Raw genomic sequence first — 23,209 nt, 5'->3', positions numbered from 1 at the left:
CACCTGAAATAAATACACTTATGATTTAAATACACTTTAAATAAATATAATGATGTTTAAAATGGTAAATTCATATATGTCAAACAGTGAAAAAGACAAAACGGAAGGTTCCTGTGACAAACTTGTTTATGTTTACTGTGGCCAATCAGAAGCTTCAGCCCGCCTCCCTGCTGTCCAATGACTGGTCTCGTTAGTAAAGGTCAAAGGTTACTGTAGCAGGCCGAGCTGAGCGGGTGAGGCCTGAGATTTAAGTGGTAAGAAACCTGACGAAGTTAATGTTATGTCTTCATGTGTTGATTTAAGCTTCATGTTGACGATGTAAAATCACAGTGAGGACAAGAAAAGAGAGAAGTTTGTCGGTTTCAGCAAGTGGTCTCCATGCTAACGTGTTATTAAATACGCCAGTGAGTCAGCAAATTATTAGCATGTAGCTAACTAGCGGATGTTTCGGTTAGCCGCGATGCTAATTTTCGCCATAGTAAACTCCATTGATTTATGTTAAAAACGTTGGCTATCTATTTTACCGCTAACCGCAATGCTAGTTTTCGCCATGATAAACTCCACTGACTTCTGTTGCAAACGTTGGCGATTTGTTTTTACTGGTAGCCGCAATGCTAATTTTCACTATGTTAAGCTCCATTGATTTATGCTAAAACCGTTAGCGGCCTAAATGCGCGCTAGCTGCAATGCTAATCGTTCATGTGTAAAATATTAGAGGTTATGCTAAAAGTGTTTGTGACTTGAAAACGGATTGATTTTGTTTATTTTAATTAAGATTTCGGCCTTAGGCTTTCATTCCGTGGTCCTGGATGAGTTTTTTTTATTTTACTATTATTTACCAGATTGGACTATTTACCTGTAAAAATTAATGAATAATCGGTAGTTATTATTAGGACTGATGGTTGACAAATGTAATGCAGTGAAATTTGACAAAAAAATATTTATATATAATATTTTTATTGCACTTTTAAAGTGTACATTTTTTGTGTTCATAACATGTAAAGAGTTAAGTTTTTTCAAAAACTGACAACACACAAAACACAAACATAAAAATATTAATGCAAGAAAATCAATATTGCTACTAATCACTGACCTATCAGAGACTGTGATAATCAACAACAACAAAAAATAGCATTAAGGATATAGAAAATAACCACTTTTTAGTGTTTTTGTTTGTTTTTTTCATTTAAAAAAAGAGTGGCATCATGTAAACAAACTGGCTTGAAATCTTGAAAATGAGTAAATATTTGGTAGTTATTATTAGGACTGTTGTTGGTTGACAAATCTAATGCAGTGAAAGTTGAAAAAAATCTTGATATATAGTATTTTTATGGCCCTTTTAACAGGGTACATTTTTACCGAATGTGTAATTAGTCAGAAAATTGAAACAGTGCATTAGGGTTAAGAAAACTGTTGTTTATTGTGTTGTGATGTACTTTTTGCAGTATTTGAGTTAAAAGCTGCGGCTGGCTGAAATTTAAGTTACTAGTAAATTTCTATTGTTAGTGCTATTTCCACAGTTAATACGATTTAAACCATATGCTAAAGGTGCATAGTATTTCTACATTTTGTGAGTTTAAAAATACAATACAATGTGTTTTAGTGACTGAAATTAATGTTTGTTTTTTATGTTTCTTTTTAAGCATCTGAACTGTAATTGAGTTTCTACTGAAAGTATTAGTCCTCTAAACTGATTATTTTCACTGATTGTGCATAAAATTGAGATTTTGAATTAGAAGTTAACCACCTTTGTTGTACAACACAACTTGTAAATTGAAGCATTGAGTTTATTTCATGAGCTTTATCCTATGATCAGAAATGCTCATATAATTAGCATAAAAGTTCATTTTATTTTGACCGTATTTTTAGGTTGGGTATTTTAGTTGAGTTGGAGACCTCTCAAGCTGAGCCCAGACTTCGGAGGGAGATCTTGGAGCCTACAACAGTGATTCAGAGACTTGAGAGGATTTCAGAGAGAGACTTTTCCAGGACTGGATGGCGAGTCCAGCCCAATGAGACATCAAACCACCTGCCTGCAGCAAGAAGACTGCAAACTGAGGAAGACTCTCGTATTCCACCCTTTCTTCAAGTGCGGTAGGACTGAACTGTACACACACATACTGCTCCTGCGACAGCATACTCACCCTGCTTCATCCTGGTTCCAGGGCGGATCAGGAGTTTGAACTCTGATTTTTACACAACAAACTCCTGGGGGTTTTCATTTTATTTTTGTATAGAATTTAAAAGTTTGCTGCTGGAAAAGACGTTGGTGAGAGTCAACCGTAACAATAAAGCTGCAGTCTGCAAAACCAAAACAATGAGCTAAAAGAGCTAGAGATGAGGGACGGAGCAGAGTTGGTTGATAATTCATCAATAGGAGTTTTTGATTCATTTGATCTGATCAGTTGTTAACACAAAAATATTGATTAAAGTGGCTTAAAGTTAACTGTCTCATCAGCAAAATTTCCTTTGATGCTGCGAGCAGAGGTGGAGTCAGGGATTTTTGGGGCCCGCAGGCATAGACTACAGACCAGAAATTCCCTTCTTGCATGAAACTGACTTCAGACCAGCGCCTCTGGGCAGCCCCATCCCTCACCAGGTCCCTCTGACCCCCCACCTCCTCATCCCCTTATCCTCCTCTTTATCCCCTCCTCTGGCTCCACATCCCCTCCTCTCGCTGAGGGGCCAGGTGGGCAGACGGTGGCCCAGGTCTGCAGTAATTTTCCCCCTGACTGGTTTTAATGTAAAGGGTAATGTGAGAGGAGACAGGCAGACACTATGTGTGTGTGTATTCGTGTATTCACACACACACTGAGGCGGGTGTGGTCCTCAGCATCCACCAGTCCATTACCACAAAGCTCTACATCCTCTTTATTTATTTCTTCTTTGCTCTCTCTGTTTACCCTCTAGAGTATTTTCCTCAATTCCGGTTTTTATTTCTCGATCTCCTCAGTTCTCCAGCAGAGCGAGCCACACACACACGTGCACACATGAACACGTGCACACACACATGCACGAAAACTTGTGCTGGGACTTGAGCACCAGTAAACCTCCACGAAACACCCTCAGTAACCTTCACCTTCCTTTCACCCAGTAGCATCTGGTTATCACTCTCGCACACACATAAAGGTGCACACTCACACTTGCGAAGCCTCTGCATCATGCACACACTTACACACACGTGTGAGCACGCACACACACACACACAACAATCCCATTAACATCAGTACTTTTGTAATGGATGTGTTTGCGGTGCTGCTGTGGGAGAGAGGAGAGACCTGGAGTAGCTGTTATAAATCACTCGCTTGTTCCCCCTCCCCCCTTAACACACGCATACACACACACACACACACACACAGACCCTCTATTGGCATCAGTACATGGGGCTCCCATTCACTAACTCTGCAAACACACACTCTCTCACACACACATACGTGCAGAGCCGTTTTCTCCCCCTCCCACTCTCTTTACCGCCTGGGGTGGGGAAATCCTATTACCCTATGAAGAGGAGGAACACATCATTAATTACACTCACATACTCCTTTACACACACAAACATATCTATATGCCAATTGCAACACACACCAAACACAAACACACACACATATCTCACACACACATAGCTCAGCAATGCACACAAAAACTCTACTTTCTTTTGAGCTGCATCATGCTGCAATATTTTTGTGTATTCCTCTGACAGCTGCACCGTGACAGGTGACATTAGAGCTGAGCTGGTTTATCTGATAGCACACACACACACACACACACACACACACACACACACACACACACAGTGAGGAATATGTCAGAATGCGTGAGAGAGCAAAGTTACGATCGCCGAGAGAGATTTCAGGCAACACGGACAGGCAGATCAGGGACTGTCAGAGTGTCACCCTCAGATTTATCCGGAGCCTCAACAGCCTTTTCAAGGTTTACTAGATAGATGGATGCCATAAAGTGATACATGCACACTATAAAATGAACAGAGGAGGAGTAAGCCATGCATAGCCGGGCTGTCAGCGCCACTGTTTATGCACCCAGGTGGGCACCTTTAGGACACATTAAGTCATGGCTGTCCAAGCAAGCATGGAGCAACCAGATTCACTCCAGTGAGGGGATGCAAATGTTTTACAAAGTGGGTTTTAACCCTTTGAACCTGAGCAAATTGGCTTGATTTCTTTCAGAAACACAGGAATAAGGCAATAAGCAACTCAACAAGAAAGATACCCAACATTGGCGAGAAAGAAGCAAAAATGTACAAAAAAAATTACCGTAAAATAAGGGGAATAAAAGGAAAGTATAACACAAAAACAAACAAAAAAGTGATTAAAATTAAATATGTTTTTCTGTAACATGATTTTAAATATATATAATTGTACGAATTACAAATATAGTTAAAAAAAAATCTGGCATCTAAAAGTCCTCCCTAATTTTCAGGTCATCATTTATTTATTCATTTGTTTATTTTTGATTTGTGGGAAAAAAAATTGCCAAGTTGCTCATGTTTTGTTTTTTTTCTCATGTTTTTGAGAGAAATCAAACCAATTCTCTCACTTGTCAGAGGTTTTAAACACTTGTGAGAGGTGTTGCATAAGAAAACTGATGTCTATTCGGGTGTTAAAGGGTTAATTATCCTAAATAACGAGTTGTATTGTATATACAAATTTGTATTGATCTTTATCTTGGTCTTTGAGTTATAAAAAATATAAAAATGAAAATAAATAGTTCAAACGGCCACAAAATAATGAATAAATGTCAAACAGAATGACCTTACAATTACCTTACAAATAAAGTCATTACAGGTCCGGTGTGTAACATGTATGGGGATTTAGTGCCATCTAGTACCTTTGAATGAATATATATGGTTTTTACTGCAAATATTACATAATCTGCAAGATTGTTAATAGGAAATGCAGTTAATAGAATATCTCCTATGTTTGTGGAAACACTAATACAATGTTATACTCAAATGATGAAATAAAAGTTAAATGTCTGGTCATCATATTAAAGAGATCACTTTAACGTTAAAAACAAGGTTTAATACATCTTATGTCAATGCTAGAATTAAAAAAAACTGTCAAACTATTCAGTTGTAACATGACTTTCTTTTAATGTTTTTCTTCATTTTTAGAGTCGAGCTTTTTCAGCCTGGGAGCCTGAAACCAGCAAATGTGACAGTTTTTGTCTGAAATAAGACAAAAGAGAGAGCAGTGATTCAGAGGAGCGTGTGAGCTGAGCCTCCCCCCTGACACACAGCCACAGCGCCACCAAGTGGATTCACACTGACAGTGAACACAAAAAACACACACGCGCGCGCACACACACACACGCACACACACACACACACACAGTGAGACAACAAGAAGCTGCAGACAACAATAAGAGCCGAAATCTCTATTTAAGAGCAATAAAGAGATCCACGCTGAGATTCAAGTATATCTGAAGTGCCTTTTTTAAACGCAGGACAACCAAATAATTTAATAAGAACTCATAGACGCTGGTATCAAGGCCGTGGAGGGGGATAAAAAACTTAAATTTAAAAAATAAAGTAAAATAAAAAAGCTTTTTTATTCACCCTTAGAGCTGCAACGCCTGAACATTATGAATGCCTGATTTTAAAGAGCGTCTCAAATAAAAGAATTACATATTTTCTTGTGCTAGATCTTTTCTTTGTTGTTGAACAGGTTACTGTAGTGTACCTGCAGTCTTTTGTCTTCACCACAGAACACAAAGTTTTATCTTTTCAAATATCAAACTTTTTAGACAATTTAGGAGACAGAACATGAGGAGAGATTTCACCTGCTGGTGCATGCAGGTTGACAATAGAGGGATGTCTCAGAATAAGACTTTTTTTTTTAAAGACTAGTATTGTTACTGTTACTATCTGCGTGGGTGGATTATGAGACAACAGACCCACCACCTCTCCTACACTCGAGCAAGACGTGTAGACTTTGTGGTGGTTTTGCATCTTCTTTTTTTTGTCATTATGGATCTTCATGTGGTTTTGTGTCTCTTTGAGGCAATTTTGTATTTTTTTTAAGGTAATGTGTCTCTTGTAGTTGTTCTGAGTCTTCATGTGGTTATTTTGTGTCTGTTTGTGGTTGTTTTGGCTGTTTTTGTAATTATTTTGTGTCTCTTTGAAGTCGTTATTCATATTTATGTGGTTTTGTATCTCTGTGGTCATATTGTGTCTTCTTGTGGTTGTTTTATGTGTCTTTGTAGTCATTTTATGTGTCTTTGTGGTTGTTTTGTCCATCTTTATTGTTATTTTCTGTCTCTTTGTCGTTATGTGTCTTTATGTGGGTGTTTTGCCTTTTTTGTTCATTTTGTGTCTCTTTGAGGTAATGTGGTGTCCTTGGGGTTTTTTGTGTCTTTTGGTAGTAATTTTGTGTCTCTTTGAGGTAATTTGGTGTTTCTGTGGTTATTTTGTGTCTCCTTGGGGTTATTTTTTGTCTTTTGGTAGTAATTTTGTGTCTCTTTGTGGTTGTTTTGACTGTCTTTTGTTATTTTTAGTCATTCGGTGTCTCTTTGTTGTTTCTATGTATCTTTATGTGTCTACTTGTCTACGCTGTAAAGATAAATACATTTATTTATTTTTAATTACAAAATGAAAAAACACTCAAATAACTAGATGCAGCTGCCAAAAAAAAAACCTAAAAAAAACCTCAAAAAAATTCTTGTAACTTTTTACCAGTTTCTGTCTTATATTTTGGGCCTTCCTTGTCCAGTTGCTCTTTGCCTTCTTTTCCCCATGCTTTTGAAAAAAGAAATCATGCCAATTTGGTCACATTTCAAAGCCTTAAAATACCATCTTAAAAATTCAATGCACATCGTCATACATTCGTCTCACTTCCCCAGCTGCCCCTGACGTGTCATTTTTCATCCGTCCACTTGATGTCCTCAGACTTACTGACCTCTCGGTCACCTGCCCCTCTCTCACCTGTTTCCACCTCCTCTCATCCGCAGGTTTCTCCTTCCTGTTGTCAGCCTCCATCTCTGCCTCGAGTAAATTTCCTACCCGCTAAGCTTGTGTGAGTTTGCATTTCAGTCCTCTTCCCTTTGCTTCCACAGTTCTTTGTCACATGTTGTTAAACTAACAGGCACAAATATCATTCTCGAAAAAAAGAAAAGAAAATGATATCACGTTCTTCGTCATAAATCTGTGAAAATATTTGGTGCCGTGTCTTGGGAGTAAAACTGTAAACCTGTAGTGGAAACTTTGTTTATTAATAATTTAGCGTCTCCTTGCAGTTAATTTTGTGTGTCTTTGTGTCCATTTAGTGTGTCTTTTTGGTTGTAATGTGCCCTTATTTGGGTTCTTATCTCTTTGTGGTTGTTTTGTGTCTCTTTGGGGTATTTTGTGTCTTATTGAAGTAACTTTGCATCTTTTTATGGAACTTTTGTGCGTCTTTTTAGTCATTTTGTGTCTCTGTGGTTGTTGTGTGTTTCTTTGAAGTCATTTTGTTTGTCTTTGTGGTTTTTCCCATTTTTGGAGTTGTTTTGTGTCTTGTTTTGTGTGTGAATTTTTGTCATTTTGTTTTGCCTTGTTATTTTGTGTCTCTGTGGTTTTAGTTACTTGGTTTCTCGTTGTTATGTATGTTAATGTGGGCTTTGTGCTTCTTTCAGGTATTTTTTGTGCTTGTCATTGTTATTCATCTTTATGTGAGTTTGTGTGTCTTTGAGGAAAGTTTCTGTCTTGTTGAGGTAACTTTGTGCCTTTTTTTAGTTATTTTGTGTCTCCTTGTGGTTGTTTTGCCTGCTTTTGTAGTTATTTGGTGTTTGTGGTCGTTATGCATCTTTATGTGGGATAGAAAAACTGACTCTTTGGTATCACTTTCTTTGTCATAGATCTGTGAGAAACATCTGCTGCTGTGCTTCGGGAGTAAAACTGTAAATCTGAATTTGAAGCGCTGTAGTTTCTCGGCTGCAGAGATCCCACATTATGACACTGACATGGTGTCCTTGACTGTGCAACTGCAGCTTAACAAGTATTTCTCACCTTATTTGACCTTTTTTTTGATGTGGTCTCTCTTTACAGCAAACATTAGGCACGCCCAGCGAAGTTCAAAACCTCAACAAGTCCTGCGAAACCTTCGACAAAGGTTAGTCTTATAACACAATTTTGAATTGAATAAAAATGGGACAGTGAAGCAAAGAGGTCAGATCTGTTTTCCTACCACTGTGCCTCCTGTAAGGATTCATAAAGGCCCCAAAAGACGTTTTCTGAATCAGCTTCTTATTATGAGCAATTGTTTCCTACATTTCTGCCAATTTTAGACCAGTTTTGTTTGTTCACATGTCAGATTTCTGCATATTTTATGTTGTCTGGGCCTTTCTCACTTGTTTGAAGTTAATAAGGGAAAGTTAGAAACAGATGTTATGTGCATCCAAGCATCAGGATTTAGGAGAACAGAAATCAGATTGTGCTAAACGGTCGTTGCCCTGTGAAATCTGACAAGTTCATCTTACCAAAGACAAACAGAAAAACAAAAACGAACGATTGTTTTGAAAAATGCAAGTCAATAAACCTGTTAGTCTTAAATTATCTTTACTTTATGTCTAATTCTTAAGTTTACTTAAAATTTGGAGTTGTTGCAACTTGGGTAAACAAATTCGTTTGACTTAAATGAATAGTTGTGTTTACTCGGTAGAGTTTAGGAAACAGACTGACTGAGACAAAGTAAGCATAACAGAGAATCATTTGTTCACAGCATTATTATTAATATTTTATTTTATTTTATTTTTTTGCAAAAATGCTATTCTGAGTATCCTAAGTCAAGGCCAGTGTTTGTGGAAACTAATGAAATTTTAAAATAAAAAACAAATCAATTTTTAAGACTTATAAAAATGTCTTTTTTTTTTAAATCCAGCATTTTTCAGATTAACTTTTTCTCTGACTTTACTAAGATTTTATCAGGGCTCCCTGGCACAGTTTGCATTTGAACTCAAATACCAATATTGAAATGAGTTGTGCAACATGTCTTTATTCTGCTGGTTGCAATCTAGTCACACATTTGCATGTCGTAAACATGTTATTAAACAGAACTTGCAGCTACTCAACCATATGATTTATGTAAAATGTGACTTTCTCATGGCAACAGGTCTCCCCAGAAATACAACAACTCTTCTTTTGTCACCATCAAGGTTAGTCAGATTGACTTAGTTTACTGAAGTTGCTGACACTGAGAAAGAGCAAGTTATTTCACTAGATATTTTTAAGTTGAACTTCACAAAATTAATGAATACAACTACATTTTAAGTAAACTTTACAATTAAAAGTAAACAAACTGAACTGATAGTTATATATACTTTTCAAGGCAACCAGTTTCCTTAATTTTTAAAAGTAAGATCAAATTTTACAGTTTTTCTAACAAACAAATGTATTAAAACCACCTCCACATGAGACGTACAGTCCTAATGAAGCTGAGTTTTTGAGTGTTAAACTCTTGATACATTTATTACCACTTTTTGTCTTGAACATTTATTGTTGCTTATTTCGTCATGAATATACACATTGTACCGAAATACCAAGGATTAAACACATGTCAGACAAACATGTCAGATCATGGATAAAGTAAAGCTCTGTGGCTCAGTGGGTTCACAGGGGACCAGAGGCTTTGTTTCAGGCAGGGACGCCATCCTGTTTAAGGGGAAGTAACCAGGATCAGTTGAGGCATTTCTTTTCCTGCACCTATTCTATAAAATCCAGCTCTGTGTGCATGCAGAGTGTTAATTTGCATGTCCAAAACTAAAGCGGCCAAACCAAAACATAGAAATCTGTACACCAGTCCAGAAAGCACAGCGTGCAGCAGAGTTAGTCAAACTCAACAGCTTTTAACCGTCATATTACCTGTGCCGTCTGTGTGTTCTTCACAATGAGCATTAGCATTGCTTTTGTGCAGAGCAATGCAGCTCAAACAGAAACTTGACACTTGTGGTTAGTGAGGGGTTGCAGAGAGCTATTTGAGGCTTTTGGCATGACTCACCATCTTCGTCTTCACTGCCAGTCGTCTGTGAGCAACCCTCAGCAGCATAAAGTCCTCAATAAGAAAGAAGCAATCGCATTTTTATTTACGTTTTAATTTTAATTTAATTTATTTTTTGGCATTTTTTAGGTCCTTGGGGCTGTAATAACATTTGAGAGATTTGTAGGAGCTGATAGTCCAAGATTTCAGAGAGGAATTGTTTATTCAAAACTTCCTGATGATCTGCTCAACTCTAACAAGAGTTATGTGATGCAATAACAGCTCTTGTCGCTCCTGCTGCATCATGAGGAAACAAGTTTCTACTGACAAGCACACAGCCTTAGCAACATGTGACCTAGAAAAGCAAAAAAAAACTTACTGTTGCAGAAAAAGCCGTTTTGCAAAATACGGCTTTTTCAAATTGCCTAAAATGCCACATAATTCGAGTATAAAAACTTTTTTTTGCAATGAACTGGATTTTTTAAAAAATTGATGTGTTTCTATTAGGTGTATTTTATATTTACAATTTCAATTTGAGGGTTAATGGAAACTGCATGCATCTTTAAAATGCTTCATTCTCAACTTGTGAGGCCGCGTGACTCACCAGCAGTAGAGAAAAATGAGGAGAGAAATCCTAAATCTGTACGTGCTGAAATGAATAGAAACACTTGTGCAGAATAGATGTTAGATTTCTTTTATGAAACCAGCATATGCTGAGACAAAGAGAGTTCAGAGGAAGTGTGGTTTTAAACACCCAGACCTCAACTGTTTACACTCTCTTGACCTGAAACAAACAGGAAGAGGAAAACTGCATTTCACAAAAACATTTTGCAGCCCAAAATAGGTTCTACTATCTGATTAGAAATGGTAATCAATATGTAAGTTTGACCTTTTTCTATAGTGAAATTGTTGTATTTCTGGTGAATACAGTTGCTGTGTTAAAGAGAATAAAAAGTCTTTGTGTTTGAGGCTTCAGTTCAGCAGCAGACTGCACTCGGCTTTAGTTAACCCCGACAAACAACTAAGTGGTTGTGTGAGAGTGTCGAGCTAAATGTCAGCTTGGCAAGTGTCAAGTGCTGCCTGTACAGCAGCGATGTCAAAGAGTCAAGTCCATCAAGAGCTTTTGTGTCAATATTTTTAAAAACCTACAAATTTTTAAAGTCTAGACTACATATTTGAAATGAATTCCCATAAGTTAAAAAGTAGCTATTAGCTTTTATTGAAAGCTTGAATCAGTATTTATCTATTTTGTTTCTGTTTCATGCTTTGTGCCTGTGATAGCAGTTGCCAGAGGCATTATGTTTTTGGGTTTTCCACCTATCTGTCTGTCACACTGATGTGAATATCACAAGAACGCTTTGAGGGAATTTCTTCAAATTTGGCACAAACGTCCACTTGAACTCAACAATTAACTGATGAGATTTTGGTGGTCAAAGGTCACTATGACCATATTTCTGTGTCATTCTTGTGAATGTGAATATCTCAATAAAGCCTCGAGGGAATTTCTTCACATTTGGCACAAACGTCCATTTAGACTCAATGATGAACTGATTCGATCTTAATGGTCTAAGGTAGCTGTGACCTAGCATCCATCCTCTTCTCGTAAACGCTATATCTCAAGAACACCTTGAGGGAATTTTTTCAACTTTGGCACAAACGTCCAATATGGTGGCCAAAGATCACTGTGACCTTTTATTTTTAACCTATTCTCGTGAATGCAATATCCTAACAGCACCTTGAGGGGATTTTTTAAAAATTTGGACCAAGGCAAGTAGAAATTACCAGCACAAGTATGTAAAAATAGAAAATATGAATTAGAAATACAGTAATAGTAAACAATTAAAATTAAATCTATATGTAAAGAATAAAATAACATAAATGTAATGAAATACAGTAATAGTAAACAAATAAAATACATATGTAAAGTAAAATAAAATAACATTAATGTAAGGAAGTACAGTAATTAGCACTAATATGCGAATATTTAAATTATAGTATGTATAATGTGCTGAGTATGTTAAGAGTGTAAAATATAAAGTGTAAAAACTATGTTTAAAATATAAAAATATAAGCGTGCAATGCTACAATGAACATAGATATACATAAGTAAGAATAACAGTAAGAATATATACAATATGTGTCACATGTTAAATATAGCCTACATTCAAGAGTTTATTGAGAGATTATTGTACATTTTAATAATAATAATAATAATAACAATAATGATAATAATAATATATGTTATTTGTATAGCACCTTTCAAACAAAAAATGCAGCCCAACGTGCTTCACATCAAAACACATAGAAGACAAAAAGACATAATAAAACCTGCATGTAAAAATAAAATAAGATCAGAATAGAATATATCTTCAAATGGATAAAACCCATGTGATAATACTATTAAAAGTAAGATAAAATAAGAGTAAAAATTGAATGCACAGAATGCATAAAATAAAATAAAACCCACTGACAAATAAAAATAATAAAAAATAGCATAAAAATAGAGTATATAAAATGCATAAAATTAAGGAATAACTGCACAGAAGATTGCTGCAGTTGAAATATTGCACCAAATATTGACTATACTGACATATTGACAACATTTCAGACAAATGTCTAATAGCGTATAATAACAAAATAATTTTACATCAGACAGGTCAAAGGTCAACTTCATTGCGACATCATAAAAAACCTTACCTTACTCAATGTCATATCTCAGAAGCAGAAGGGGGGACATTCGATGCTGAACTGATGTGTGTGACGCAGCCATGTAGACTTGGATTTATGCTGTAAATGCGACTTTACTGGTTCGTGGAGGTGTATGCCTGCAAGGCTGCAATTAAAGTTTTTACAGGAACAGTGCACATTAATAAATAATGCTGTAAATATGTCAGCGGTAACACATTTTTAACTGTTGTCCCTGGGCCAGGTGTTAAAATATCCACTAAAACAGAAAGAAAGACATAAAAGCAGATGTGAAAATAAAAGACGTAAAAATCAAACATGAAAAACAACACAACATAATATAAAGTAATATAATATATATAATGAGCTGAATAGTTTGCACATTAAATGCACGTAAAGTAGACAATCCTAACAGACATGGCTATATACAACAAGATATGAAAAAAATTACAAAAGACAACACAACAGACAACACAACAACACAACACAATCAGTAATAAAACAGTTTGAATTTATTTCGGAAGTCGTACAATCAGGTATTAGCGTGAGGACTAATTTGATGCAGACCTGCTTATTTGGTTTGACTTAAACCACAGTGTCTGCCAAAAACCCTGCAGCATCTCGCCATGTGGTTTATAATGTGTGTGTCAGTGCCCCGGAAATAGAAAAAACATCCCTGAAATGCTTGTTTCCACCTCATAGTTTTAATGCACTGGTATATTTATGTCCTCTTGCCTTTAGAAGTTTCAAAACCTCTGTGGAAACTTACACCCACAAAAAAACCCAATAAGTTTCTCTTCAAACAGGAAAAAAAAGAAGCATGTGAGTTTCAGTTGTAGATTTTCCACAAATAATCTTCACTTTAGAGAGTCAGAGGGTTCCTGTCACGCGTCTGTAAATCTGACAGCAGGTTTAGCGGTTGTGAAACGGCTTTCACCTCGAGCTGCATCCAACTCTGAACATGTTGGCTTTCTTTAAAAATCAAGACAAGTTTTGAAATAAGATTAATCTGTAATATATCTCGCTGCCAACATCATTAAAATGTGATTCCTCACTTACAATAGTTGTTTCTGCAAATTTATGTGTTCATATGTCGCTTCGACACCAACCTGGGTCATATTGCAAATCATGTTTTAACAGGTTATTTTGAAGGTGCTTTAAAGTCCCTGGAAACTGTTTTTTTTCTGCAGCTCTATATAAATAAATAAGCATCAATTAATGTTAATCTATTACCCTGTTTATTAGGAGTTTAAAAGTGTAGATGGAAAAGTGGCACAACAACAACAACATAGATCTGTCTTTGCAAAATGTGTAGTTAGGGACTGTACTTTATTTATCAGAGGAGGGGGTGGCTGAGGGTGTGACTTTTTTAAAATGCTTTTTTCTTGACCTTCTCTGAAGCTACAAATCAGTTTCCTTGAGCCTCTTTGAGTGACTGTGGAAATGTATCAGCCTCCCTCCATACATCGGAGTGAGTCATCACCAAAAAATAAAATAAAATAAACAACTTATCTCTTAGGCAAAATGCAAACATTCCTTAAAAATAATGAGTTTTTAAAAATAAATGAATAAAAAACATCCGAAATGCGAAAATGCAATGATAATTTCAATTCCAGCCGTTTCTGTCTAGGATAAATGGTTTGAGAAGTATTCAAAATAAATACAAAATAAAACCAATTTGTATAAAATACAAAAATCCCTCCCCAGAAAGAGATAATCCACATCATCTGCTATCTTCTGCATTTAGCATAATATTTTATTAACCATGTGTTTATCTTTTTAAATGTATATAAAGCACTTTGTAAATTGTTTTGAAAAGCACTTTATAAATGTAATTGTTGTAATAATAATAATAATAATAATAATAATAGCGAGACATACATAGTAATTTCCTAAATCTATGAATTTCTTAAAATTTGTTGAACATTTCTAACCATGGGCTCTTTGGCTTTTTTTTTTTACCATGTTTTTGGAAAATAAAAATAAAAATAAATAATTGCACCAATTTGCTCAGGGTTCAAAGGTTTAAATATTGTAAAAAGATCTAAAAGCAGCACAAAAAGTGATTTAGATTTCAGTGTGTTATGATACATTTATATCAAATTGGGTGGCGGCAAAATCTTTCTCCACACACAGTAGCTGTAAATATTGGATTTCTTGACGTAGGAGGGTTTGCCAAATTATATCAGTCGACAGAGCTGATGAGCTCTGCAGCAGAGAAACTACAGCTAAACAAACAGCTGATTCTTCTCCTCGTGCTCACAGGTGTAACGTTCTCAGGTCATTTAGCTCTCTCACACACACCACATCGCCTGTAAAATTAATAATTCACTGGAACATAAAACCCTGCGTGGACAGCGCCGTGTTGTGTAACTAAGCTGCAGCGAGGAGGAAAAGTTAATGATGTTCTGAATGTTATAGAGAGGTGTGAACAAACACCCCTGTGTGAAAGCTGATAGTTACAGGTTTGCCTCTAATTTATGTATCAGGGGACAAAAACATGCTGCAGGTATACTCAACACTTACACGTCGCCTGTTTTTTACTTTTTACATCGGAAATGTTCTGTCGGTCCGCAGCGTCCTCATCTGTTAATCATGTTTTCCTCTCAGCATCTAAGAATAATGTGCATCCGTCTTCGTTTCTCTCCAACCCACAAAGTCGACAACCGCTGAGTGAGAAAATGTGAATCATTAACTACACTCTTAGAAATTAAGGTGCTAACTACAACCATAGAGGGTGTCTTGTGTCTCTTTTTAGTCCTTTCCTGTCTCTTTATTGTCATTTTGAGGTTTTTTGGTCGATATTTTGCTCATCTGAGAGTGACATTTTGCACGTGAAGGTTATTGGTAAAAGCAGCAGGAAGCTTAGCATCAAAATGTGTGCAGATTAAATATGAACGGGTTCTGTTTCAGCGTCAGTTGCACAATAATACCTTCAGCCAGCTGGAATTACGAGGCATTGTGTTGCTTTAACTCTTCACACGTCACAATGACAATTGAAGGTTAGTCTAGTTTTGGGCAGGTTGGAACTGGGTCAGGAAATACCAGCTACAATCTCTAATTGAGTAATTTGATTTCTTTCCCAGCATCCAGTAAATTTCACTCGCTCATGTCTAATTTATTTGCTCGTCTTGTACCCCACAGCTCACTTTTAGGCATGCGGCCGACATATGATTAAACATAAACAGAGAAGTAGAAGTACTGTTTCATGCTTCATGTTGTTAACCAATCTTGTTAAGAATAGTGTACAAATTGTAACAGATCACATGTTTTTACAGAGGAAACATCCTGACATGTTCCCCTTTCCTGAGAGACCGAAACAAATACTTTGCATTATAAGCTTTAAAGGTCCGACAGGCAGTTTCACCTCCGGTCACTGTGTGTTTGCTGCAGTTATCAGCTATGCAAGAGGAGTGGATGTAATTCTTTTAAAAAAGACATTTTTTTGTCTTAATGGGACAGTTCACCCTACCAATTAAAAAAACGCATATTTTTCTTTGCTGATTTCTTGAAAGAGACATTGCTGTTGAGTTTTTCTTTTCTTTTTGGCACTTTGAGCACCACAAGCTCAATCTAGTTCCATTATTTTGGAGAGAAGGCAGACGTCTCTACGGCCGATATCTCCAACACCCAGCAACTCACACAGAAACAGACTAGCAACTAGCAACACAGGAAAGATGAAAAAATATGCATTTTTATTTGGTGTAACTGTCAATTTAAAACATGTCTGGGGGGGATCTTTAAGCTCCATAATGCACCAAATTATTATTTATTTAGAAATTATAATTTTATTGACAGAATAACAGGAAATATTCACTTTAATGTGCAAAATTTAAACTCTGAAATTTCTTTCCAAACCTTTGCCCAAAGAGTTATTTTAAATAATACAGCCTGTAAACTGAATATAAAAATACACACCACAATATGTCTTGATATACGAGACTGTGTATAACTTAAAGTTAATAACTAGCAGCGAGAATGCAGATAACTATATTTTATGTATTTATTTACTTTACGGTTGGATTTACATGACGTGATTCCAGCACAGATCGGATATGTATCATGAATGTGTCAGCAGCAAAAAAAGCACATTAAATCGGATATTCTCACTTCGGTTTCAGGCCTCATTCATAGATAAATCAGTGGAAATAAATCAGATATGATTCGGATATCTGTAAATGAGTCTGTAGTCTAAGCAGACAGGTTGGTATTCCCTGTCACTGTGAGTCGTCTGTTATTAAAAAATGCGACAATGGCACATTTTAATATCATAATTACATGTGCTCGCAAAGCAGAAAATACAACAATAGAGGACGAAGACTCAGTGGTCAAATGCAGAGTTTAGCTGTCTTTTAAGCCTTTTTGGACAAAGAAACTCTTCAGGATAAAATACAGGGTTTGTAGCGAAAGAAACACATTTATGAGGACATTTCAGTTAATGCAAAGTTTGCAGGTGAAAATGCAGATATTGGATTTTAGTCATATTTAAGAATAGATGTAATCAGGCGAATAGATATAAAAAAAATCAGATATAGGCAATAAATAAGAATTGGGCATGAGTTTAGTGGTGATTTGGGTGAACTGGCCCTTTAAGGTGACATACATGTATAATGCCGGCGCCACACTCATGTTGTCTTTTAAAGTGCTTTAAAACTGATTATAGCCTCTGAAACTGTAGAAAGACTGAATGTCAGTAAGAAAGAAACCTTCTCCATAATGCCACTTTTACTTACAATTATTCTCATTATTGATTAACCCTTTGAGCTTGGATCAACAACAGTTTTCTTGTGCTGCGTTCAGACGCCCCTCACACGTATTTAAACCCGGATCAATAACTGTGTACTTGGGGTTTGGGGGGGGGGGTGTCTGGTCAAGACCATCCAAGACCATCTCAGGGAGCGAGAATCAACAAAAAACAGCTACAAACACAGGCTGGTTTTTAGCTTTTTTTTCAGCAGGGAATATTTTGTGCATGTAATAGAGCCCGACCGATTTATCAGTCAACCGATATTAACGGCCAATATGAGCCTGTCACAGAAATATCAGAGCATATCGACATCGGCGTATATTTTTTCCGTTCCAATATGCGCCGATAAGAAAACTTTTTTTACAGACCATATAATGCAGAAAATGATGCTTGGGGGGTTTAGAAATGGTCAACAATTGACTGATACTGAACAGCACTGATGTTTATTAATTTTATTGTATTTATTCTATATTTAAATGGGCAGCAGAGACTATACAGTACTGATGTGAATGTAATTTTTATATTCTTTATTTGAATGGTCAGCGAAGACTGATGCTGAACACATACAGAACCAATGTTATTTTATTTTTTATATTTCTGTAATATTAAAAAAGTAAGTTGTTTAATAAAAGTTTTTTAGTCGTACTTTTGCATAGTCGTATTAGTGCAAAATCAGAGTACAGTCCACATAGAAATTATCTTTTTTAAGTCCAGCTCAAAAATTTACTATATTGGTGTCCATATTGGTAATCAGTGAATTTTTCCACTTTAAAATCAGTATTGCTCTCAAAAATCCTGTATTGTTTGGGCTCTAGCATGTAAACCGCATAATTTACTTTTCATTTAACCCTTATGACAGTTGTGAGTTGCCGCTGATTGAAACAGCTTTTGTCTTTCCTGCAGCTTCTCCTCGAGGCACTGAATGAGAACGGGGTCTACTTTGGGATCAAACTTATTGGCGAACCAGTGACCGTAGTTGAGCAACCAGCGCATTTCAGCTGCGCCGTAAATACAAACGCTGCGGACGTGTTGCCCAGAGCAGGGTGGGTACAGTTTTTCCTCCAGGTATTGCCACTTCACCAGCCTGGTTTTACTCATCAGGTCGGTGATATCCGGCTTCGATCGCGGCACCTCTCCGGGTACGCCCGGCAGACGCACAAGTGTGGCCCAGAAGTGTTCGTCTGGGGAGTAGGTGTCCTCGGACCACGCCAGAAAATCCTTCACCACAGCCGAGGAGTCCATGTGCACCACAAAGTCCCGGGACAAGACAAAGTAGGCGTTACCGATGAACACCTCGATGCCGTGTGGCGGCGGAGTCTTTAACTTCTCCGTTTTCATTGGAAGTTTTTGATACTCAAAGCTGGCGACCTTCAGCTCGTGGTGAAAAGTAAACCTCTGCTTTTTTTGCTGGCTGGGTCGACTCGTCTCCAGCATGTTGGCTCCGTTTAACTTCTTCAGCTCGGACACCAGCTCGATGTTGGACCTGAGGGGGAAATCTTGGCCACACAGGTTGATGACGTACTTCCATTGGATCTCTGACGCCAAAAGGTCGGACAGACAGTTGAGATCCGCTTTCAGGCGACTGATGCTCGCGTAGAAGACAGACTCCCGCTTGGAAGCGATGAAGACGTTGGGCAAACAGCGAGCCAACCCCTCCATGGCTGAGATGAACTGAGCTGAAGACTTTTGATCGTAGTGGATGCAGTAGATGTTACTGGGCAAGTACAGCGCTCTGATGAGCCGCTCCACCATCCATGCAGATTTATGCACCACCAGTGAGTAAGCCAGGGGAAAGGCTTTCTCATCCTCGGAGACGCACACGTCATTGTAACCTCTGGACTCAATGAATAAGGAGCAGTTTGAGGTGAGGTTGGCCAGACTTTCATCCTTGACCTCTTCGACTTGTTTCCGTCTGATAATCAGCGACTTGGCCACCTCCACCGGGTCCATGTCATATACGGCCATACAGTTAATGTTGTATTTGTGAAACGTCTGAATGTCATCTAAAGCTGCCGGCGGAGGTGAAGAAACGGGGAGGTAGCTGTACTTCATACTGACTAACAGCAGGCCGCACAGAGTCAGCAGTGACAGCAGAGAGGAAATCAGTGGTTTTCTTCTCAGTCTCAGTCGTGACCATCGTGTACTCATTCTGTGGTGAGAGGAAACAGGATCAGAGAACAGAAATCAAAAACTAACTTTGCATTAACACAACAGCTAAAGTGAGAAACTAACATCAAACCTGAAAGCCAGGCGTGTGGAAATGAATAAAAAAAACTGTAGTTCATGGTAGTATTTCTAGTAAATAATAAGGGGGACACCCCTGTCACCCACACACTATTCAAGTATACTAGAATTTGTAAAAAGTATAAGAAAATTAAATTAGAATGAAGTTAATTGGTAAAAAAGTGAAAACAAAAAAGGGACAATCAAAAACAAACAAAAAAATGATGTGAAAAAAATTTAAAATTTGAAATGATTCTGTAACATATTTTAAATATAGAATTAGGATTTTTGAAAACAGCTTTCAAGACATTTCTCATACCTTTAAAAAAAAAAAGGTTGTGAACTGGCTCATAAGGGGTCAGGTTGATGTCATGTTGTCTGTTAACCCTCTGAAACCTGAGCAAAATGGTTTGATCTCTTTGAAAAATAGTAATGTCCTGCAAATGTCAAGTAATCAGTAAAATTTGAAAAATGACCTTAAAATTAGTAATAAAAAGGGGATGGGGGAAGTAAATAATATATACATTAAAAAAAACAGAAAACAATATTTATATTACTATTTTTAAAAAATAATTTTAATTTTAAAATTCCATTACAGAAAAAAAATATACTTTTAAATTTTATTTGTTACTTTTCTTTTTTCTTATTTTCAGGTAGTTCTCTTGATAACTATTGATTATTCTCTTGTTAACTCTGTTAATCCTCTGAAACCTGAGCAAAATGGTTTGATCTCTTTGGAAAAAAAAAAACATGGCTAAAAAAGGCAGTTACCACCTTGGCAAGTAATGTCCTACAAATGTCAAGTAATCTGTAAAATGCGACAACAAAATTAACTTAAAATTAGTAATAAAAAGGGGGCAGGTGGAGTAAAAATTATATATATATAAACTTAGAAAACAGCCCAGAAAACAATATTTATAACATAATTTTAATTTTAGAAATCTGTTACATAAAAATGTATACATTTATATTTTTTTTAATTTTTTTTTTTTTTTAATTTTTTTTTTTGTTTATTTTTTTATTTGGGGTTCAGATAATTTTTGAGTAATTTTATGTATTTTTACTGATTTATTTCAGTTTTTTGGGCCATGTCCTGTTAAGTTGCCCATATACTTCTACCTCCTGCGTAGGAGCCTTTTTTTTCCTTAGCAACATTATAAAGTATGCTGTTAGCTGAACTTTAGACCCCCCTACACACACACCTGGTCCACCCCCAATGTTGTCTCCATGGTTACGGCCCTGCTGTAGCCTAACATGACAGAAAACACACTCACATTGCCCCATGCGCGAGTACAGGTCAACCAAGCGCCGTGCAAACCGTTTCATCAAGTCACACCCTGAAAGTTGTAAAAACGAGGATAAATTCAGATTTAAAAAAAAAAATTCTTTACTGACCAACTCAGAAAATAAATTTATTTCACAATAAATCGTTTCTTTGATCAAAAACTTACCGACGTCAGGAGAAAAAGGAAGCGTGGACATTTATGTCCACTTTTTTACGCACGACTGTCATCTATCAGCCACTTGATCAAACTCTCCACTCTGATATTTATTTCCCCGCATGGTCATCCAAAGTGTAACGAGGGTGCGGGAGCTGATCGCGCTGTGGTCCGCTTCAGGTCTGCGTGTGTCGGACAGGAGAGGACGGCGCTGCGCTCTCACAGCCGTCCCGGAAAGAGGGAGGGGCGCAGGGCTGCTAACTGCACTAATTACAGATAAGAGCCGCAAAAAATCCTGTTTGGTGTTTCATAGGTCAGCAGCGATTATGGTCTCAGTGTCTTTTTACAGCCTGTTGTGAAAGTGACTAAAATAGCGCGAATAGAGCTGTGCGTAAATGACAGATAAACGGACATCAGTGGATGTGATTAAAGAGGATGAATGGAAACCTCGTGGTTTGAGTCATCTGAGCTCACTAAAGGAAGAGAGAGAGGGGGCTGTAAACAGACAACTGAAAGAATGTGGTGATTTCCTTTTGTTGCTGTAAAAATGCAAAACAGTGAGTCTGGTGACACTGTGAGCATGAAGAGGCAAAACCTGTTAATCTAATGATAAAAAAGATGTCTTTGCCCTGTCATTTTCTTAACATAACCAAAATCTGTGTCATCTGAAAGGCATTTCATCATAAATGACCTTTGAAAAAAATAATCTACTCCAAAGGGAGGATCCAGAAGGTCAGAGCAAACTGATAAGATTTCTAAACCTTTATTTGTTTATTACTTTATTCATTGTTGTGCAGCTGTTGTAATCGCTTATAAAGTTGGAAGAGCGAGAAAACAAAGAGTTCATCTTTCAAAAACAGTGCTGGACCCAGAACATTCGGCGTCAGGCCGCCATTAGCATCTATTATATAATTTTTTCAATTTAAATATTATTATTAATATTATTAAAAGAACAAGAGTTAATGAGAAATCAACACAAATACATAACTTTGTCATCACAGTAATAAACGGTGGTGTTTTTTGGCCCAGCCCCTGATTAAAATGTGTTTTACAAATAAGAAAAGGCCTTAAAATTTTTTTAAAAAAGAGTCCCAGATTGAATAATCTGTCATTCAATTTATATTTGTATTATATAACAGAAAAAAAGAGAAAAAACAAACAAAAAATAGCACTTTCTTGAGGTCTTTTAAAAAAAAATTTTTTTTTAACTTTTCAGTCTTTCGTCTTTAAATGTGCTTATTTAACAGATAATTTTCTTGTAATTTTTTCTTTTTTTTTTACTAATGTCTTGGTAATTTTGGGATCATTTCCAGTTAAGTTATTGGCCTCCTCCTTCTCACATATCAAGCCACTTTGCTCAGGTTTCAAAGGGTTAAGTAGAGTCTCTCCTCAGGTGAGTTTGGACAAACTTTACCCAGGGTTGGAACAAATTGTTTATCCTGCATCCAGCAGAAACATAAACTAATATAAATGGATAAATGGGTCTCTGCACAGTCACTTTAACTCCAGAGGCAAATAATCAGCAAATAAATAAAGTAGATATCAACACTGCAAAGATTAAACAGGAGCTATAATCTTGTTAAGCGTTGTGGCAGTTTAACCCTTAATGATTTATGATTATTGCCTTGTCTTCTGGCTTCCTGTGTGAAAGTTGAGGCGGGGGGGCAGCTGTTATTATTACAGGGGAAGTTTGCAGTAACGGATGTGCTATTTTGAGCCTTGTATCTTCCCATGCAAATAATAATTGAATGCTCTTTTGGATCTACTTGAGCCTGATGTTTGGGGGATCAGCATGTGATGGAATAAAACTCCAAAAGACATCCTGCTGTTTGAGAATTCACCTTTAAAACCCCCCCCCCCCAAAAAAAGTAAAAAGTAAAAACGGTCCTTAGAGAGGACCCCTAGTGGCTATCACCACCTCAACACTATTTAACCTTTTTTAAGCCTTTCACAAGCATTTAAACCTCTGAAATATGATGAAATTTACCTCAAAATATGGAGGAAAAGGCTATCAGCAACTATAATAGTTGCATAAAATGTGTCACAAATTGCAAAATAATAGTAAAAGGTGACACAAAAATGACCTGAAAATTAGCTTTAAAAAAAAAAAGAGCGGAAGAATCGTTAGAAAATTATAAAATAACCAGGGA

At 36.7% G+C, this 23,209-nt stretch overlaps 1 protein-coding gene and 1 long non-coding RNA gene across 3 annotated transcripts; one reads left to right on the top strand and one right to left on the bottom strand.

The window, feature by feature from the left end:
- Nucleotides 1-193: 193 nt before the first annotated feature.
- Nucleotides 194-18,439, top strand: LOC148186234 (uncharacterized). 2 transcript variants are annotated; one of them, XR_015775121.1, is made up of 6 exons: nucleotides 194-254; nucleotides 1,870-2,094; nucleotides 5,132-5,227; nucleotides 6,967-7,031; nucleotides 8,039-8,102; nucleotides 18,301-18,439. It is a non-coding gene; the product is annotated as an uncharacterized LOC148186234 (long non-coding RNA). The 2 variants fall into 2 exon arrangements; XR_015775120.1 differs by having other exon boundaries at nucleotides 5,132-7,031.
- On the bottom strand, nucleotides 13,961-21,778 carry LOC121964735 (beta-1,3-galactosyl-O-glycosyl-glycoprotein beta-1,6-N-acetylglucosaminyltransferase 4-like). The gene is made up of 3 exons (XM_088070897.1): nucleotides 21,072-21,778; nucleotides 20,895-20,957; nucleotides 13,961-19,546 (listed from the first exon to the last, which is right to left on the bottom strand). Exon 3 carries the CDS (start codon nucleotides 19,543-19,545, stop codon nucleotides 18,241-18,243), a length of 1,305 nt encoding a protein of 434 aa, XP_087927023.1. The 5' UTR covers nucleotide 19,546; nucleotides 20,895-20,957; nucleotides 21,072-21,778; the 3' UTR covers nucleotides 13,961-18,240.
- Between the last annotated feature and the right edge of the window lie 1,431 nt (nucleotides 21,779-23,209).

The sequence above is a fragment of the Plectropomus leopardus genome, chromosome 20, assembly GCF_026936395.1.
Source record: "Plectropomus leopardus strain MGB_pleo_1.0 chromosome 20, ASM2693639v1, whole genome shotgun sequence".
NCBI classification, from domain to species: Eukaryota; Metazoa; Chordata; class Actinopteri; order Perciformes; family Serranidae; genus Plectropomus; species Plectropomus leopardus.
The sequence above is the reverse complement of the archived record's forward strand: the minus strand, read 5'-3'. Positions and strand labels throughout refer to the sequence as shown.

Bases quoted from the DNA above. Each gene is read 5' to 3' on its own strand.
- LOC121964735 (XM_088070897.1), bottom strand. From the start codon at position 19,545: ATGAGTACACGATGGTCACGACTGAGACTGAGAAGAAAACCACTGATT.